Source organism: Xyrauchen texanus, chromosome 8, assembly GCF_025860055.1.
Source record: "Xyrauchen texanus isolate HMW12.3.18 chromosome 8, RBS_HiC_50CHRs, whole genome shotgun sequence".
NCBI classification, from domain to species: Eukaryota; Metazoa; Chordata; class Actinopteri; order Cypriniformes; family Catostomidae; genus Xyrauchen; species Xyrauchen texanus.
In genome coordinates this window covers 30,179,498-30,199,708 of record NC_068283.1, presented here as the reverse complement: position 1 = coordinate 30,199,708, position 20,211 = coordinate 30,179,498, and the positions used below count along the sequence as shown (strand labels likewise).

Here is a 20,211-nt window from a genome sequence, read left to right as displayed (position 1 = left end):
AAATATTCAAAAAAGCTGTAAGCATGTAAAGCATGTAAACCTCTTTTTTCACAATATGGAGCTTAATCGGGAAGTGATGCAGACATGGTCACTATGTGCTGTCTTGTCAAGTGACCACATTAGCCAGCCATAAAAAAAACTATTTTCTCTAGAAGTAGAAACAAATAAGATGGGCAGTGTGTCTTCATAAGATGTAATTGGCATAGTAAAGGTGGTGAGGAAGTGGTCTGGCAACATACAAGAGCCCTTTTATTGCCTCTGGTTATCGAAATGTGAGGAAGACTCTGGAATAATATAGATTCTGCCATTTGAGAGTTTGAATTAAGCACCTGCATGAACCAGGGGAATTAATTGTGTGTGTCATAGCAGTGCAGAGCAGGGAAGAGATTGATTTTAAACTGGATTTGCCGGGGCAGTTGAATGCATCTCTTTCTCAATGTGGAGACAGAAAATTTTGTTAATTTCTGCAGTCAGAAGGCATACAGCCACCTCTTTCTGTCAAAAGCACTTCTCTGTTCTTGGGTGATCAGCACGGGCTGTCTTTACAATAAGCTGAGCTTTTTATAAATAAAATCAGAATACTAAAGCATATTTTGTTCAAGGATACAATAGTTTATTGAGCCAATGTGCCAATCATGCAAGTGATTTAATTAGGTTGCCTCTATTCCAGCATATGACTACTGTAATTAATTGAAATTAAAAGTGACATTTTCAAGTTGTGCTGAGTAAACTTGATATCTTGAGTTGAGTGAAAGGGGCAGTTAACTCAGTATGCATTCTTGCACCCTTGCTTTTTCAAGTCAAGTAATTTTTATTTGTAGCTATTGCGCTTTTCACAACAGACGTTGCTTCAATGCAGCAGTACAGAAAACTGTTATAACAGAAAATAATGCTGTAATGTCTTAGTCATCTTTGTGCTAAATGATAAAGATGTGATTGTAGATTGTGCGTTAATAAGTAAATAATATTTATTTTTAGACGCCAAGTGAGAAAGCCAAAGGCAACCGTGGTTTGATGAGGAGGAGGAGGGTGGGGCCAGGTTCTCTGCCAGAAAAGCGTGGATTGCTCTCTTCAGGTACAGAAAGAGCAGCTGCCCCAAGTGGAGGAGTTCAAGTATCTCTTGTTTCTCTTACGAGAGGTTCTCTCGTATTGCGTAAGCTAGCTTACGCTACGGGAAAGATTCATCTTTTCTGAGATATTGAAGCCAAAAAATTATCCTTAATTTTGTATCATTTGTCAACGCAGTGTAGCAACTGCAGACCTTGAGTGGGCTAGCTAGCGAGCTCATTGGTTGCTCTGCGGCAACTGCTGCAGCCTATAGACGAACTTGCGTGATCTCGCGCCCAATGAGAGGCGCCCGCGCGCTCACTGTCCCAAAGCCCGCCAGAATGGGCATGGCTAGGGTGCATATAAGCGCAGTTCGTAGGCTGGAACCCTGATTTTCATCTGTTCAGCGAAGCTCTTCGCATCTCTGAAACTGCAAGAAGCCGCGTCGCCGTTCGAGGGGCATCAAGCAAGCTTGGACAGCGCTCGAAGAAGCCGGCCGCCGCCACCTTCAGCCATCCTGCGAGCTACGCCATCCGGCGACGTATCCTTTTAAAGCAAACTAGTTCCTCAGTGAACTTCACAAAAGAGCACGAGCGTCTTTTAAAGATGCCTCGCACCTGCGGTTCATGCCGCACCCCTCTCAGCGCGGAGACCGCCACATCATCTGCGCTCTCTGCCTGGGACTGGGGCATGCAGAGCTCGCCTCGCTGACGGCGGATGCGACCTCTGCGAGGAGCTTCGATGTCGACCCTGCGGGCTCGACTCGGCGCTCAGGACCGAAACCGCCACGCCGCCTTCTGTTTCGCCACGCCGAAGAAGCGCCGCTCCCAAAGGCTGCCGGAACCGGGTTTAGAAGCGACTGTCTCGCCGAGCCTCTCCCTCGAAGCATCGCGTTCACCCTCCCCACCCCGGGACGCGCAGTTGCCGCCGAGCGGCCGCACTGCTGCCACCTCGGAGAGCGAGGCAGAGGACAAGGGCTGCTGTTCCATCATGGCTTCGACAGCGAGGAGTGGTCACAAGCCTCCTCATCGGCCCAGGAATCCAGCAGGACCCGCCCGAGTCGAAGGGGAATTGATACGCCTCCTCACACAGGCCGTCGACCGCCTCGGGCTCGAGTGGTCACCGCCCCTGAGCAGGCTCCCAACAGACTCGACGGCTGCTTTCTTCAAAGCCGCCACCGCCAGCCGGCCGCCCTTCCTGCCGGAACTCCACGCCGAGCTCTCTAAATCGTGGAACGCGCCTCTCTCGGCCAGGATTCGATCCCACTTCTCCACCTCTCTCGCTTCAGTGGACGGCGCCGCCGAGAAGGGCTACTCTTCCATCCCCCCGGTCGAGGATTCGGTAGCAGCACACCTTTGCCCGCCCTCCGCGAGATGGCGGTCTAAGCCAGTGCTCCCGTCTAAGGCCTGCAGAACTACTTCCGCCTGTGTTGGCCGCGCCTATTCTGCCACCGGCCAAGCCGCATCTGCTCTGCATTCCATAGCCGTCTTGCAGATCCTCCAAGCGGACCTTCTTTGGGAATGGGATGAGAAAGGCAGGCACCCAGAGGCTGTTACAGATCTAAGGAGCTCGACGGACCTCGCCCTTCAGGCCACCAAAGCTGCAGCTCAAGCCCTAGGGAAGTGCATGGCCTCGCTGACTGTAACCGAGAGACACCTGTGGCTAACGCTAGCCGACATGGGAGAAGCTGAGCGCTCCACGTTCCTCAACGCGCCGCTCTCTCCATCCAGTCTCTTCGGTTCCGCGGTAAGTGGCATTGTTGACCGTTTTTCGGAAGTCCAGAAAGCCACCCAGGCCATGAATATCTTCCTGCCTCGCCGTGCTAGCTCCTCTGCAGGCCGCCCACGTAACCAGCCTCCTGCACGAGCATCTTCACAGCGCCCAGCTCAACAAAGCCAGACTTCCCAGCGTCGACAGGGCGGCCGCCCCAGATCGCGCTGAGACAGCCGCCGCAGACCACCGCAGACCGCCGCCCCCCCGCGGGCCTCGGCCTGAGATTGCGCTGAAACCTGAACAACCGAAGTCCTCCTAGCTTTGTTGAAAAAACGACGGCTCAGTCCCGCCGCGGCTGGACCACCGTCAAAGCTTCGCCCCCTGTCAGTCCCCTTCTCTCAGGCTACTACAGTGGTGAATTCAGCAGCCAACAAGCCGGTGTTACTACCCGCTTGCCTGCACTCAAACGCCGTTTTCACGGCGACACAAAAAGATCTTGTAAAGAGCAAACATGTCTTATGTGTAGAAAATGTGCCCACAATCCAGTGTTCACCCCTACACACAAGCATTACACTTCCCGTGTCCCTATCAGAGAGCAAACATGTCTTATGTGTAGAAAATGTGCCCACAATCCAGTGTTCACCCCTGCACACAAGCATTACACTTCCCGTGTTCCTATCAGAGCACACTCACATAAAGCGGGCACAGCCCGCTCGAGTGTTAGAGTCAATAAACGCGCCCACGAGCCTGTGCGCGCGTCCCCTCTCTGCCCGCTCTGTCACACGGCCAGCAAACACTTCTCTATGTGTAAGTCCCATGCCCGTGACTATGCTCGCGCATCACTTAACAGATGGGACTCTTTCCCCATTCATCTCAATCGGGAAGTCACTCACAGAACAGCATGTCCCTGCTGTCTGCGAGCAGTCATGCATAAGCACAATAAGCGCGCTCACACATTCTGTTCAGCCCGCTGTGTACGGCAATCAGGGCGACTCGGCCATTCACCCTCTAGCGTTACGCTTCAAAGCGTGGGAAGCTATCCCAGGGATATGCAAATGGGTGTTAAGCACAATAAAACAGGGCTATTTGCTACAGTTCGATCGCCGCCCTCCCCGCTTCAGGGCGTGGCTCGAAACTACTGTGAACACGGAAGCAGCCTGCATGCTTCGTTCAGAAATAGCAAACCTTCTGTGCAAAAGGGCCATAGAGAGAGTGCCGCCTTCACTGAGCGAGTCGGGGTTTTACAGCCGTTATTTTCTTGTCCCCAAGAAAGATGGCGGCCTCAGACCAATATTAGATCTCAGGGTTTTGAACAAGGTGCTTGCAAAAGACCGTTCAAAATGCTTACAATCAGGAAACTCCTCGCGCATGTGCGCCAGGGGACTGGTTTATTTCTCTCGATCTGAAAGATGCCTATTTTCAGATTCAGATAAATCCCGTCACAGGCCATTCTTGAGATTCGCCGACGGTCAGGTTTATCAATACACCGTCCTTCCGTTCGGCCTGTCCTTAGCACCCGTACTTTCACGAAGTGCATGGATGTGGCGCTCGCCCCCTGCGGAGTCAGGGCTTGCGAATTCTGAACTATTTGGACGATTGGCTGATTTTGGCACAGTCACATACGGAGCTTCTGTCTCACAGGACAGTTCTCCTCAGTCATCTGAACAGTCTGGGTCTTGCAGTCAATTGGACCAAGAGCTCACTACAGCCCAGTCAGGCAATTTCCTTCCTTGGAATAGAACTAGACTCTGTGGCAATGACGGCTCGCTTATCTACACGGCGCGCGCCCGCTTCAGCATTGGCTAAACACCCGCGCGTCTCGCCGGGTGTGGGCCACAGGCTGCCAGCCGATCAGAGTGACTCAGACCTGTATATCAGCTCTGCAGCCCTGGACGGTGGCCGAATGGTATCAGCGGGGAGTGACGATGGGAGCTGTATCTCGCCGAAAAGTCATCTCGACAGACGCGTCCAACACGGGTTGGGACGCGGTCTGCGAGGGCTCGCCGGTTTTCGGCCTATGGTCAGTTCAGGAAAAGCTCCTTCACATAAATTGTCTGGAAATGATAGCGGTCGAGTACGTGCTCGTGCGCTTCCTCCCGGTCATTCAGGGTCACCACGTCCTGGTCCGTTCGGACAACAGATCTGTGGTATCCTATCTAAACCGTCAGGGCGGTGTCAGATCCAGGAACCTCTTCCATCTGACAAAACGCATAATAAGTTGGTCCCAGGGCCACCTGCGCTCGCTGAGGGCGACGCACATGCCAGGCCACCTGAACGACGGCCCAGACAGACTGTCCAGAGACAATTTTCCCCCAGGGGAATGGTCCCTGCACGCTCAAACAGTCCAGAAATTATGGCAAATATTCGGCAGAGCAGAGATAGACCTCTTCGCGTCAGAAGAGAACTCTCACTGCCCAGTATTTTTCTCGAGCGAGGACGCGCTGGCCCAGGACTGGCCCAACCGCCCGCTTACGCCTTCCCTCCTGTCTCGCTATTGCCACAGGTAATGCAGAGGATCAGGAAACGGCGTCACTCGGTGCTCCTCATAGCCCCGCGCTGGGAGAATCAGACATGGTTCCCGGAGCTTACGCAGCTGTCACTGACAGCCCCGTGGCCCATCCCAGTGAGAGCAGATCTCCTCTCTCAAGCTCTCGGCACGATCTGGCATCCCCACCCAGAGCGCTGGGCGCTGCACGCGTGGGTGATCAATGACTACCCGTCGCTTTGCCAGGAGTAATGAACACTATCATACACGCTAGAGCCCCTTCCACGAGAAGACTCTACGCGTCCAAATGGTCGGTGTTTTCAAAATGGTGCACCGACAGAGACCTGGACCCACGGACATGTGGGGTGTCGTCACTGCTCGTGTTTTTACAAGAGCTGTTGGATAAGGGCAGATCCCCACCCACGCTCATCCACGGGAAGTGTACGTAGCTTCCCACGCTTCAAAGCGTTCGCCGAACCCCTGCACGGCCAGTCACGGGGAAAAAACGAGCTGGTCATCCGCTTCCTCAGGGGAGCTAGAAGGATGAACCCCCCGCGCCCCCCATCGGTTCCTATCTGGGATCTTTCTGTAGTTCTCGAAGCTATGAAAGCCCCCCCTTTCGAACCGCTTGAATCCGTGGATTTGAAATACCTTTCACTCAAAACCGTTTTTCTGACTGCCCTGTCATCAGTTAAATGGGTGGGAGACCTTCACGCGCTGTCTGTCAGCGCTGCGTGTATGGAGTTTGGATCAAGTGACTCCAAGGTCATTTTAAAGCCTAGACACGGCTATGTCCCCAAGGTGATCGGTACTCCTTTCAGAGTACAGATTATTTCCCTATCGGCTCTGCCAGCATCCGATAGCGAACGCGACACAAATCTCCTTTGCCCAGTCAGAGCACTGAGATTGTATACTGCGCGCTCCGCCTCTTTCAGACGCGCTGAGCAGCTTTTCGTTTCGTTCGGAGGGCGCACCAAGGGTCTCGCCACCTCGAAACAGACACTGTCTAGATGGATAGTGGATGCTATTGCTGCCGCGTACGGCGTCGAAAGACCTGCCATGCCCGTTAGGCATTAGGGCTCACTCCACCAGAGGCATGGCCTCCTCGTGGGCATGGTCCAGCGGGATTTCCATTCAGGACATATGTGTGGCAGCGGGCTGGGCTTCCCCCTCCACCTTTGTCAGATTTTACAATCTGGAAGTGCCCGCTCTGCAGGCAAAACTACTAGCGGTTTAATACGCTACAGCTCCCCTGGTGAGCTGCACTAATGGGACACATTCCACACAGACCGGCACCGCCGCTCTGTTTTTCCCTTCCCACTATGTGCTTATGTATCACACACACACTGACCTGCACTCTTGCCGGCCAAATATTATTTCCCCACTCACAAGGGCTCCCCCGGGTTCCCCCACCCCCCTGGGGCTCATGCAGTGGATGCTTGGCGCGCGGCGTTGACAATGGGTTCCCGTAGCGTAAGCTAGCTTACGCATATCGAGAGAACCTCTCGTGAAGAGAACGTCTCGGTTACCTACGTAACCTCGGTTCTCTCTAGATGAGGGAACGAGTATTGCGTAGCTGGCCGTGCTTCAGCGCCACGGCGATTTTCGCTTCATTCAATGAAAACCAGGGTTCCAGCCTACGAACTGCGCTTATATGCACCCTAGCCACGCCCATTCTGGCGGGCTTTGGGACAGTGAGCGCTGGCGCCTCTCATTGGTGCGAGTTCACGCAAGTTCGTCTGTAGGCTGCAGCAGTTGCCGCAGAGCAACCAATGAGCTCGCTAGCTAGCCCGCTCAAGGTCTGCAGTTGCTGCACTGCGTTGACAAATGATACAAAATTAAGGATAATTTTTTGGCTTCAATATCTCAGAAAAGATGAATCTTTCCCATAGTGTAAGCTAGCTTACGCAATACTCGTTCCCTCATCTAGAGAGAACCGAGGTTACGTAGGTAACCGAGACGGTTTAATGCATCCATAGCATTGAACATTCTTTATTCCTGAGTCCTGACTCCCGACATATAAAAGAATAACTGTTTGTGAACTCTCGTGTTTAACCAAATATTACATACAGTTATCGTGCACATATTTAGGGTATTAAGGTGTCTTTCACTTTGTCATTAAACATTAAATCCATCCAGAACTTAAACATTTTAAAGTCATCTATATTGTTGCATGAATTCTGTCGCTTATTTGATTTTAAACCACCAGCATTTTGTAAATCAGATGTAGTCCTTCTCTAGTCCTTCAATTAAATGTGCTGCACCTGTGAGATGCAGGATGCCTGACTGCGCACTCGAGTGTCTGTGCTTGTGCTCATGCACGCATTTGGCCAAACAATTGGTATTTCACACAAGGCTGATATTTATGTGGATTTATAATAGATATCTCAAAATAAATAAATAAATAATTGATTTAGAGCTCGGGGCCCTTTGGATTTAGAGGCCCCTGGGCAACGGGCCAATTGGCTCTGTGGTTAATACGTCCCTACTGATATCTGTGTATACATTAATCACCCGCCCAATGATTCCATTGCTGATCACTTTCTCTTATGAGCGCCATAGTTCACCCTCAGTTTGAATGGCCTTGTGCTATTTAATATTTTAAAAAGTAAGCAAAAAAGCATGCAATTAATTAGGCAAAAAAAAGGTGAAAGCAACTTTTCACAGCTGCCATGTGAGCAAGGTTTTAATGATTTCAGCATCGGTTAAACGAGTATGGTTAAAGCCCTATTCAGATGGGATTAGTTTTGCTGACATATGTCTGTGAAGAAATGATTACTGAGGACATCTGTAATATTTACTGTCAGTTCACATGTATGGGATCATACAGTAGATGAGTGTGTCTACAGCATTTATACACTGCTGTCATGCATAACTGGCCTATTAGAAAATGTATAATGGGCTTATTTATGCAGGACATATTAAACATGATCATAAACTTTATCTGTGGTTATAAGAAGAAATTGATTGGAATATCTGGCTAAACACCACAGAACTGGTGGCATTAACTAGCCTGTAATCATGTAATTTTATGTTCCAAAACGTTGGGCTTTACACAATTTCCTGCACTCAATCTGCTCAAATCATTATCAAACACTGCTCATTTCTCTTTTACATTGGTAAATATTTAATAATTAAAAAATGCTGGAAAGTGCAGATTTATGGGCTTTTTAGTAATTCACACTGGATTGATATTACCAGGGGTTATTTTTACAAATAGTTTTATAGTAATTTTTACCGGTGCTTGAATACACAGTCCGGAAAAATTGCTGACATGACCAATTTGCATAGCATAAAAATGACTGAGAAGCTCTGGTAAATTTTACATTACCGGACATCCCCATATAAAACGAATTTTGTCCGAATAGGGCTAGAAGTCAGTAGTGGAGGGGCCAAGTCCACATGGTTGACAACAGGGAGTGGGTACAAAACTTACGCCTCAACAAGAGAAGTTTTGAGTTTTTGTGTGAGCGGCTACAGGCACGTCTACTTTATACATTTACATTTATTCATTTGGCAGACGCTTTTATCCAAAGCGACTTACAAAAGAGGAAAACATAAGCGAATCATCTTAAGGAGATGTTATTTTCTCAAAAATACAAACATGTACATACATATTATTGTAGCCCAGTTTGTGCTGAATACAGTGTTATCAGACTTTAGCCATTAGTATGTTTTTAACCAACTGAAAAAAAGCACAAATGTCAAGGCATGTCAAGAATTCTCCAGTGCCCAAAACACCTTCAGACCCCAGAGGGTTAATTCTGCCCTACTAGTGTTATTGGCATTGCTTAGAAGAGTTGGTGATTTGCATGCCCTATCAATCAATCCCTTTTGTATGGATTTTGCACCAGGGTGTTCAAGGATTAACCCTCTGGGGTCGGAGGCTGTTTTGGGCCCTGGAGAAGTTTTGACATGCCTTGACATTTGTTCTTTTTTCAGTTGGTTAAAAACATATTAATGGCCAAAGTCTGATAACACTGTATTCAACACAAACTGGGCTACAAATATATGTGAGCATCATGTGTGTACATGTTTGTATTTTTGAGAAAATAGTTTTTGAAAAAAACTAAAAATGTTAGTCATTGAAATAAGGCCATATAACACATAGTAAACATTTTAGTGTTAGAAAGGGCATATGCGAGGATGTGGGAATGATCATTAATATTGATTGTAATTCACAGGAGACAAAGACCCCTCCCCTGGGCCTATCACTGAGGAATGTAATAGAAAGACTTAATGATTAAAATCAAGTTTTAAGTTAAAAGAAGTAATCTGACTATACATTTTCTTTACATAAAGACTTCACTTAATTTTAGACCTACACTACCATTAAAAGAAGTCTATTCTGCTCACCAAGGCTGCATTAATTTGATCCAAAATACAGAAACAACATTGATATTCTGAACTCTTTTTACAATTTAAAAGAACAGTTTTCTATTTGAATATATTGTAAAATGCAATGTGTGATCAAAGCTGACTTTTCAGCATCATTACTGCAGTCTTCAGTGTCACATGATCCTTCAGAAATCATTATAATATGCTGAGTTTCTAATATGGGCATATTTAAAGTGCATTTTACTCATTTAACCTGAACACATATTTGCAAGCACAAGCTTTGTTGATGATAAAGAGGCAGCATAAACACTAGATAAAATGTAATCTAAACATTCATATTATATTTTTTATCATATTACATATCATATTTATATCATACAGCATACAATTTAAAAAATTGCATTTACATGTAACTAAAACTTGCCTATTAGGACATATTTCAAATTTCAATACTCAGAATCCTGGCTGGCAAGTCTGGAAACAGTCCCACTAGTAAAATATGTACATGTTTATATAAAATAGCATGTCAACTAATGAAACCAATCACATTAGGGATAATTTGCTGAGCCAGGAGAAATTTTGCATCGCTTTGTTTCAAACAGATTACATTGCAGGAGAATATTTGTTTTAAATTTGAATTGTTTTATTTAAGTAACATTTTAAGCTTTCTTTAGACATGGCTAACCCTTTTTATTTTCTTTATTTTACAAAAGCACAAGGATATGTTGTTATTGTGAGGGTACACAAATACAAGTGGACCCTTTATAGTCTCTAATGATGTCTTACACTTATCTGTATGCCCCAAAATGATGGAGTATTTTATGTTGTTTCTGCAGTAATGCTGGAAAAAAATCCAAACGTCGACCCCAGAGGGTTAAGAGCTCTTTTGGGGTATTTGCCCAAGGTTTTTCAATAGCGTTTTGCTCACAGACTATTAATTTTCAGGCTTTCTATCCTCCCCATTTGAGTCGGAGGAGCATGAAAGTTTGCTTATTCTTTTCCCAGTTTGGGCGATGCAAGTTTATGTTGACCGTACTAGCCAGTGGCTTAAGTCAGAATAGTTGCTTTGGTGGCTTCAACAGGGGTTTTTCAGTATTCCAATCAAAGTCTCATTGGCTTATTGATGCAATTTCAAGTGCATACGAAATGTGCTGTTTACCTTCGCTTTGGGTATTAGAGCCCATTCTACAAGGAGCATGGCATCCTCATGGACTTTGGCTAGAGGTTTGTATGGTGGCAGGGTGGTTCTCTCCACATACATTTGTTAAATTTTTAAATCTAGACAAGGGTTTGACTCCTGCTTCCCAGGATTTCTCTGTTGAAACAGGAGTAAACTCAAAATTCCTTCTTTTTATTTGGACACTTTAGCTCGCTTGTGCGCCACTATATGCTTTCCACATGGGATTAGACAGTTGGCAGCTACTGTTTGCATGGCGTGAATGTATATTATTCCCATAGTGAATACGCAGCTCAAGTTCCTATGAAAGGGAACGTCTCAGTTACGTGGAACATAACCCTGGTTCCCTGAGTGGGAATGAGACACTGAATAGCTGGCCATACTCTCTAGCAGCTGCACAGGCTCATGCCTGACAGCAGAAAATCTCGATGGTGTGAAAGCGAGTGCCTTTATGGAGCCTGTGATGTAGCTCCCTATGGGCGTGGCTTAAGCATCATTAGCCAATAAATTGGTGAGATTGTATAAGGGCTTAAGACCATGTGACACACAGAAAGTGTCCCATAGCGAATACTCACCATCTCTTCCCACTCAGGGAACCATGGTTATGTAAAACAAAAAGATGTTGGTTAATAGAAAAAAAACAACCCTGGGAGAATCAAGGCTCAATTTGGGGGCCAGAACCCTTCTGGTTAAACAGCATGAATGTAATGCCAATATTAGTTAATTATGTGTAGAACAAGTCATGGATTAAATTAAGTACATTAATTTAAGTAAATTAAGTTACAATTACAGTAACAAGTAAATGTTAGGGACCTTTGTTTAAAAAAAAGAATGTTGTATGAACTAATTGTTGGTCTTTGTAAACATATTTTAGACAGACATTTTTGTCTATTGCAACATCTATTGCTGTTTTTCAGCATCACTGGCCATGAGCTACAAGTTGTTAATAATGTAATACAGTCATCAGGAAGGCATATTTTATTAATCCTACTCCATAACACATAGCCCAACCCTAAACCTAACGTTCAGTGTAGTAAAAATGTAATTTTAGAGCGAAAACGCTCTGAAATACGCTCACAATTGTTTATGTAAAAGCAATCCACTTCTGGTTTTCATGGGGCCAGTACACGTGTCTCGTCGATTTCAGGGCACATGAACATTCAGATGCAGCATGCCGATTTCCCATGTGATCATTTTGCAAGAACAATCCTGTGTGAATGGCACCTTATACTCAGGACAATAACTTGACAGTTTCACTTTTATTCATGTTACAAAGTTATGTTACATTACCAGAAAGAGAACTCACAGTAAAAAAAGTAACACAAAATAACCATAAAAATAACAGTTACTTTTGTTTGGATTGACACAATGTTGCAACTCATAGCCCAACAGAACATTCCCCAACACTGACCGTCAATGTAGCGAGAGCTGAAGGAACTAGCACACATAGGAGCAATCTTTGTAGTCGAAGTATATTCAAAAGTGTTTCTTTCTTAGTCTTGATTTGTTTAATAAACACAGAGAGCTGAGATTTAATTAGCTTCAATCTAAAAGTTAAATAAGGCTCCCAGGTGGCTGTGCCAGTTTAAGCATTCGGTGTGTCTGAACTCTGCAGTGGAGAGTCTCGTTTCACAGATGGTGGCTTGATTACCAATTCAGCTATGTCCTGTCTGCAACCCTGTCATTTTTTTTCTCCCAAAGTACACTTCTCTCTACAAGCTTAACTACTTTGGAACAACTGCCTGCTAATTGGGGAGTGCACCACCAAATTCACCTCATTCTAATATAATGATGTCCAGAACATGCCTCCAGGAACTCATAGCAATGGTGCAGACTTGTGGTTGAAGATTTGAGCCGTTAACCACAAGATTGCAGTTTTAAACCCCACAAGGAATGATCCGTTTAGCCATTGCAATTGTGCCCTCTTGCAAGGCACTTAACCCCTGCTTCCTAGGGGGAATAACTTCTGTTATCATCTTCTCACTATCATGTTCTTTCAAACCTGTATGGTTTTCTTTTTCTTCTGTGTAACACAATAAGGAGCTATTAGGGACTCCTAGAATCCTAGGGACTGTCAGCCTCGGTCAACATACAGTTTTATTGTATTGTTTAGAAAGAATCTCTTGTTTCTTTCTTTCTTACCTTCTTTTCTTTCTTTCTTTCTTTCTTTCTTTCCATGGAATAAAGTCAAATGGGTTTGAAATAACATGAGGGTGCGTAAATTATGACATAATTTTCATTTTGGGGTGAACTATCTCTTTAAAATTGGGGTTGGACTGTCCCTGAGTCAGTGTAAAAGGCTCCTCTAAGAAGATGCAACACCCTTAGAGAAATCTGATTGAGTAATTTAAACAGGTTTTATGAGAATACAGACTCCTACTCCAGTCAGCCCCTCCTGACTCAGTTTAAGGGCAGGACCTTCTCCCCCAATCTAAATGAAATAATTATCTTGATTGCCCTGTAAATAGAATTGTCTTTCTCTCCTCGCCTGGGAAAACAAGACCCCCTCTGCAATTAAGTCAGCACAGATTGGCGGTGGTCTTTACGAGCCATCAGAACTCTCTAGCCAACTGCAATTTTCACTAGAGGTTTGGCACTCCCTTGATGGCTCCCTTAGAGACTCTCAAGGGAAAGCCCTACTATTCATTATAATTAAGAAATTTCTTGAGTCCTGGTACTGAAAGGCTCAATCGTTCATGCCTCAGCAGACTATACCAACTGTACTATAATCCCAGCTAGTGGATGGGTTTTGAATAGAAATCATTATTCATCAATAATTTTTTTTTTTTTTTCTAGATTGAGGATAAAATTTAGAATGGACTGAAACCACATGTACTGCATAGCACTGTATGTGTATATATATATATATATATATATATATATATATATATATATATATACTATATATATACACACACTGGCGGCCAAAAGTTTGGAATAATGTATTGATTTGTCTCTTATGGAAAGTAATTGGTATGTTTATTCACCAAAGTGCCATTCGACTGGTCACAATGTATAGTCAGGACATTAATAACATGAAAAATGACTATTACAATTTGAAAAAGTAATAATAATAATTTCAGAACTTAAACTACTTCAAAGAGTTCTCATCAAAAAATCCACCACGTGCAGCAATGAGAGCTTTGCAGATCCTTGTCATTCTAGCTGTCAGTTTGTCCAGATACTCAGCTGACATTTCACCCCACACTTCCTGTAGCACTTGCCATAGATGTGGCTGTCTTGTCGGGCACTTCTCACACACCTTACAGTCTAGCTGATCCCACAAAAGCTCAATGGGGTTAAGATCCATAACACTCTTTTCCAATTATCTGTTGTATTTCAAAAGTGTCTTTTTCTTTGCAATTCTTCCCATAAGCCTTCATCCCTGAGTCTTCTCTTTACTGTTGTAATTGAAACTGGTTTTGAGTGGTTAGAATTCAATGAAGCTGTCAGCTGAGGACATCTGAGGTGTCTATTTCTCAAACTAGAGACTCTGATGTACTTTCCCTCTTGTTTAGATGTACATCTGAGCCTTCCACATCTCTTTCTGTTCTGGTTAGAGCCAGTTGTCCTTTGTCTTTGAAGACTGTAATGAACACCTTTGTATGAAATCTTTAGTTTTTTGGGCAATTTGAAGGATTGCATTGCATTCATTCCTCAGGACAATGATTGACAGATGAGTTTCTAGAGAAAGTTGTTTCTTTTTTTGCCATTTTTGACCTAATATTGACCTTAAGACATGACAGTCTATTGCATACTTTAGCAACTCAAAAACAAACACAAAAACAATGTTAAGCTTCATTTAGCGAACCAAATAGCTTTCAACTTTGTTTGATATAATGGTAAGTGATTTTCTAGTACTAAATGAGCAATATAGCATGATTACTCAAGGATAAGGTGTTGGAGTGATGGCTGCTGGAAATGGGGCCTGTTTTGATTTGATAAAAAATTCCTTTTTTCAAATAGTGATGGTGCTGTTTTTTACAATGTCCTGTCTATACCTTGTGATTAGTTGAATGCCACTTTGGTGAATTAAAGTACCAATTTCCTTCCCAAACAGCAAAATCTGTACATTATTCCAAACTTTTGGCCGCCAGTGTATATTGTTTTTAAGACAGTTTCCCCCAAAATTGTTTCACATTTATAATTAGCAAGAAATTATTTATGCCTTATATAACCACTTATAAATATAAATTCATAAATACATAATATTAACCTCAGCAGTCCTGCCATTTACAAGTGTTCATTGGAGCAGAGGATGGGTTTTCGGTCACCCGTTTAGTCATGTTGTCAACTTTTGGGCCCTGGGAAGTGTTTTCACAAGCATGATCAAAGATTTAGTCACTGAGTTGGCTGAATTTTAAAAAAACCCGAGAAACAAGACTGTTATGACATATATGTGTGGAGCAGAGGGGGGCGGGGCCGGGCTTGAATGTCGCACGCCCGGTCCCCAATCGGCCTGATGGGTCGCGCGAGGGATAAAGGCGGCCAGTGACGACGGTTCGAAAGAGAGAGAATTACAGGCATGTCTGTCATGTGTGTGTTTATGTTTGTGCTTTTGTTTTGAGTTTAATTCAATTATTATTTATATTGACAAGCCGGTTCTCGCCTCCTCCTTGCCCATCTTAACCCCCTTACAATATGGTTGGTAGACATTAGACCTAATCTATGAATTAAGACATAAAATCAGACAACCCAAACAAGACCAACACTAACTGATACACAAAGCACAAAAACACCAGTAAAGAAATGAGAAATGTAACAGGTGTGTTATGAGGATGATATGAAATAGACTGTTTTAAATAGTCACCCTTCAGCTGAACAGCTCTGATAATAATAGACTAATAGCTATAGTGATTTTGCTTCTATTCATATAAAACACCATTATCATGTCGAATGAATGTTTATGGTTTAAAGCATTACTTAATTAAATGTTGCCTATGCTTTCATTTTGGATACTGATCAGCTCGTGATTTCCGACCACGTGTATAACAAAGTTTACTACATTTCATCCAGCACTTCATATCTACAATGAACACCTCCATGATTACATGTTGGTCTTGTACGTCTGTTCCTCAAACCCTTTGTAACACTTGCTGTAACAGTGCAATCTACTGGATTCTTGAAGAACAACAGGTATTGTAATTAATGCACATCATCACAGTATTAAGATGTTCGGGTGATCCAATTACATGTGGTCAGGCGAGACGCATTGCTGTTGGTCGCATAAATCCTGTGAGCATATGTGATCAGTTTTGAGGGAAGGGTTTCATGATGGCATATAACATCACTACATCATAAATTAATAAACCAGAAACATTTTCACAAAAGTCAAAGAAGCATGGAAAAATGGTGCACTAGGTACAGCTCAAATTTAATCTACTGTAAGTGTACACGAAGACACTGAAAAAGATCCGGAAAGTTCTCGTAGATTCTATTTCATGGAGTCATGAACAGCTTAAACTCTTGATTTAGCGCAGCGATTGATTGACAGATAAGAAGTGGCACTTTGCTGCTTCCTGGATGGGGTTTACAGTGTTTCAAATGCATTTTTGACTACGTCCCTATGTGTTTTTTGTAATTCGATCACAAAACGTTTTGCACCCCATTTAAAGCTGTATGCAGTGCTTATCACTTGTCATCGGATCATCCGATTCACATCCTAATACCATCTGAAAACAGGGTCTAAATGACCGCTGCCTACATTAGCGAATGCGACAGAATGACTTCTGGCAGAAGTTCATCCCATATCGGTTTGCCCAGTAAGACCCCAGGAACAATGTGGATACATGAAACAATCCTGAAAAGGCAACAGTCAGCTAGATGTGAAATGGGTCCTGACATCAAGACTTAGATATTTTACTTTATGTTGAGCTGTGATTAATGTGCTTTTTTCAACAGCAATACTACAGAGGGAGGAGGAACGTACATTAAAAAGTGCTGCAAAGGTTTCTGCATCGACATTCTGAAGAAGATTGCACGGAATGTGAAGTTCACATATGATCTTTATCTAGTGACCAATGGGAAACATGGGAAGAAAATCAACAATGTGTGGAATGGCATGGTGGGAGAGGTGAGAAGATTTCAATAGACAATTATGTTGATGTGGTGTGCTATTGAATACAGATTTTCTATTTACAGGGCAAAACAGAAAAAGAATTTAGATAAAGAATGGAGCTATGCATCTCTTTCTAGTTGAAGCTATTTTGTTACAGTCATCGCCTGATAGCAATCAAATGTGAAATTGAAAAAGGAAGGTAGCTATTTGTTCAGTCTGGATTCAAAAGGAGTGAAATAGTGGAACTAAAGTTTCAGTCGACTGCAAAATTACTGCTGGAAAGAACAGCTGAAACCAGCCTAAAATGGTTTACTGGTTTTAGCTGTCTCCTACCCTGATATAGCTGGTCTGTTTGCTGGGTTTAGAAGGGTTTTTGGCACTTGTAAGCTGGTCAGGCTAAAACATAGTCAGACATAGTTAAACCAGCTAAGAACAGAAAACAAATTTGAAGGCTAGTTTAAGCTGGCTTTTTTCATCAGGGATTTCCTAAAATAGCTTGCTGGTTTAACCTTGTTTAGCTGTTCTCCTGGCCTGGCCAAGCTGGTCTTCAGCTGGTTTAGCTGGACAACCAGCTAATGTCTGAGCCCGGTCCTCTAATACTAACAAACAAGGCCTGCTTAGATCAGTTAACCCATCTGAACACCAACTTGGCTAGCTTGATGGTACATACAGCCTTTTTTTTTTTTTTTGGGCATGGATAATAGTACATACAGCTATTTGAATCTGAATATCCCTGCATGGGTGCAGGTGTTCTGTGTTTCATAGCTATTGTCTCAACCTCCTGTCACCATGTCTCCTGCCACAGGTGTTGACCAAAAAAGCAGTCATGGCCGTGGGCTCCCTGACAATCAATGAGGAGCGCTCTGAAGTCATTGATTTCTCTGTACCCTTCGTTGAAACAGGAATTAGTGTGATGGTATCCCGTAGCAACGGAACTGTTTCTCCATCAGCGTTTTTAGGTAACTGTCTGCAGGGCACAGGAGACATTTCAGGACAATTTTAAGGGGCATTATTTTCACCCAAATAATGAGGACCTTTACACCATCGTGATTATCAAACCGAAGATCTGAAAGGCCTATAGATGAAATTATCATGATAACACACAATAGGCAACTGCCCTTCCGTGATTTTCAGACAAGAAGCTTTTAGTGAGGACATTGAGCAGCACTGCTCTAATAATTTGTTAAAGGTATCGATCACACGAAATTTTTAATCCTGTCATAATTTACACACCCCATATGATTTTCTTTCCTCCGTAGAAGATTTTAGGCAGAACGTTAGCCTTAGTCAACAGTCTAACATTTACTTTTCTGTTCCACAGAAGAAAGAAAGTCAACTGGGTTTGGAACAATATTAGGTTATCCCTTTAAGCATTAGTTATTAGAATAATGTGACAAAGTGATACCTATGGTTTATAATGAAGAAATAGGTTCTTTTTTTTACTTTTGACCAAATCATTTTCAACTTTTGTGAGTGTTTGTACATTTAAAAAAACTGTACATGGAACAAGTTGTTGAATACACATCCTCACATTTATAAAACAACACTTCTAAAGAGAAATCTGGCATATCAAAGTAAAATTGCAATGCAGACAAGCAATGTGCATCTTTATGGTTTGAATGCATATTTGGTCTCATATGTAATAATAGGTTTAAAATTAATCAGACTTAATATCAACTAGTTTTGAATTGTTCAAATTACTTACTGCATTCAAAATGTATTTAAAGATGTATTTTTATTTGCATTTAATGGTTTTTATTACCTATACTTTAACAAAGGTCTTGTATTTGGCCTTATATTTGTCACGTTTTCATACATTGTGCTTTTATAGATAAAATCAACCGATATATAAAATGTCTATTTTCATAATTTGCTAAATTTCTGCTGCCATGGTCAATATAAAATTTAAAAACATTTATTTTTTAAATAAAATTCTGTTTACCACCTGCTTACTGTGAGTGTTATTAGCATAACATTAAACATCAGGCAATAGCTTAAATTAACCTAATTTACATAGAAGAAGTGTTTGAACAGAATGCTAAAGACTTAATTTTAATGCTGATGGTGGAACTGGATTGCAGGTTTTTACTGAATACAGAATGACAGGTTTCTGAACTAAAATACCATGCAGAAATATTTGCTCCAGTGTAAGAAGTACACTTAACTTTGGTAGGCTACTTTTAGATTCATGGCACCCCCTGTGCTCCTTTATGCTTGATGGCACTAGATCAGCAACCCATAATTTAATTAGCATAAGGCCAATCATTACAGGGTCTGGAAAACCTCCTCAATGGACACTTGCCAGTTTCCCATTTACTTGCCATAGTAAAGCTCTTTAATCTCCACACTGGAAAAGCAAAGTGCCTGGATGATAGTTGCTGACTGTGCCTTTTCTTCCCAATCTCTACATGTCTCTCACTCCTCACTCTGCAGAGCCCTTCAGTGCGTCTGTGTGGGTGATGATGTTTGTAATGCTGCTGCTGGTCACTGCAATGGCCGTCTTCATGTTTGAGTACATCAGCCCCTTAGGCTTCAACAGGAACCTAGCTCAGGGCAAAGGTATGTAACTACCATTCTCAGATACTCCCCCTTCTATAGCTCGGACTTTATGCTGCTCTCTCCCTGCAATGCAGTCAGGCTTTCAGTCTCAGCCAGCGCTCCGCCATAACAGTTGATGATTAAAAAGAAAATCAGCTGTAGTGGCCCTTGCGGCAACACTGAGAATAAGGCATAATTGTGTTGGGTTATGAATTGCGCTCTGACACATTTCACAATGCAACAACGCATGAAATCGATCTTGCGTAGAAAGATGCATCTGCGTTCACGCACATAGGTAGAGTATGTTTGGGCCTTAAATGTGCTGAATATTGTATCTTATTCTGACCAAGAACTGTTCATGAATTTACTTTACGAGAGGGCCGTCTGACTGACATATTAAACCGCCAATCACACTTTGATTAATTTTTGTGTTGTTTAGGGGAGGACATTAACTTGTGCATCAAAAGTGAATATTCTGCAATTATACATGATATCTTATTTACTTGCAACATCTTGCAACACTTGCATATTCTACAAATACAATTCTTAAGTATTTGATGTCATGAACCAAGAGCCATTTTATTGCTAAATGAATGACCAATTAATTAATTGATTGCTGCATTAAACAAATGACATTTTTATACATGTAAATAAGTATGTATTTTGTTATGTAGTAAGTACTGTAAGTTCACTCCATTTTCATTTGTTTCAAGTGTACCAGATCTAATTTATGTAGTCTCTTTTGGAGTGCTTTTGTTACTCGGCACTGAAAAGCATTTCTTAGTGTTAGATGACTCATTTAAATCTTAGATGTTCCATTTTAGAAAAGGGAAGCATGTCAAAGCTGAATTGAAT

The 20,211-nt window shown here is 43.0% G+C and overlaps 1 protein-coding gene across 1 annotated transcript in view; it reads left to right on the top strand.

Annotated features, from left to right (window-relative positions):
• The window catches only part of LOC127647724 (glutamate receptor ionotropic, NMDA 2A-like), a 218,950-nt gene that overhangs the window by 184,748 nt on the left and 13,991 nt on the right, over nt 1-20,211 (top strand). The window contains exons 6-8 of the mRNA XM_052132159.1: nt 16,662-16,833; nt 17,624-17,777; nt 19,252-19,377. Coding sequence (XP_051988119.1) covers nt 16,662-16,833; nt 17,624-17,777; nt 19,252-19,377 — 452 coding nt within the window. The remainder of the gene's footprint in view (nt 1-16,661; nt 16,834-17,623; nt 17,778-19,251; nt 19,378-20,211) is intronic.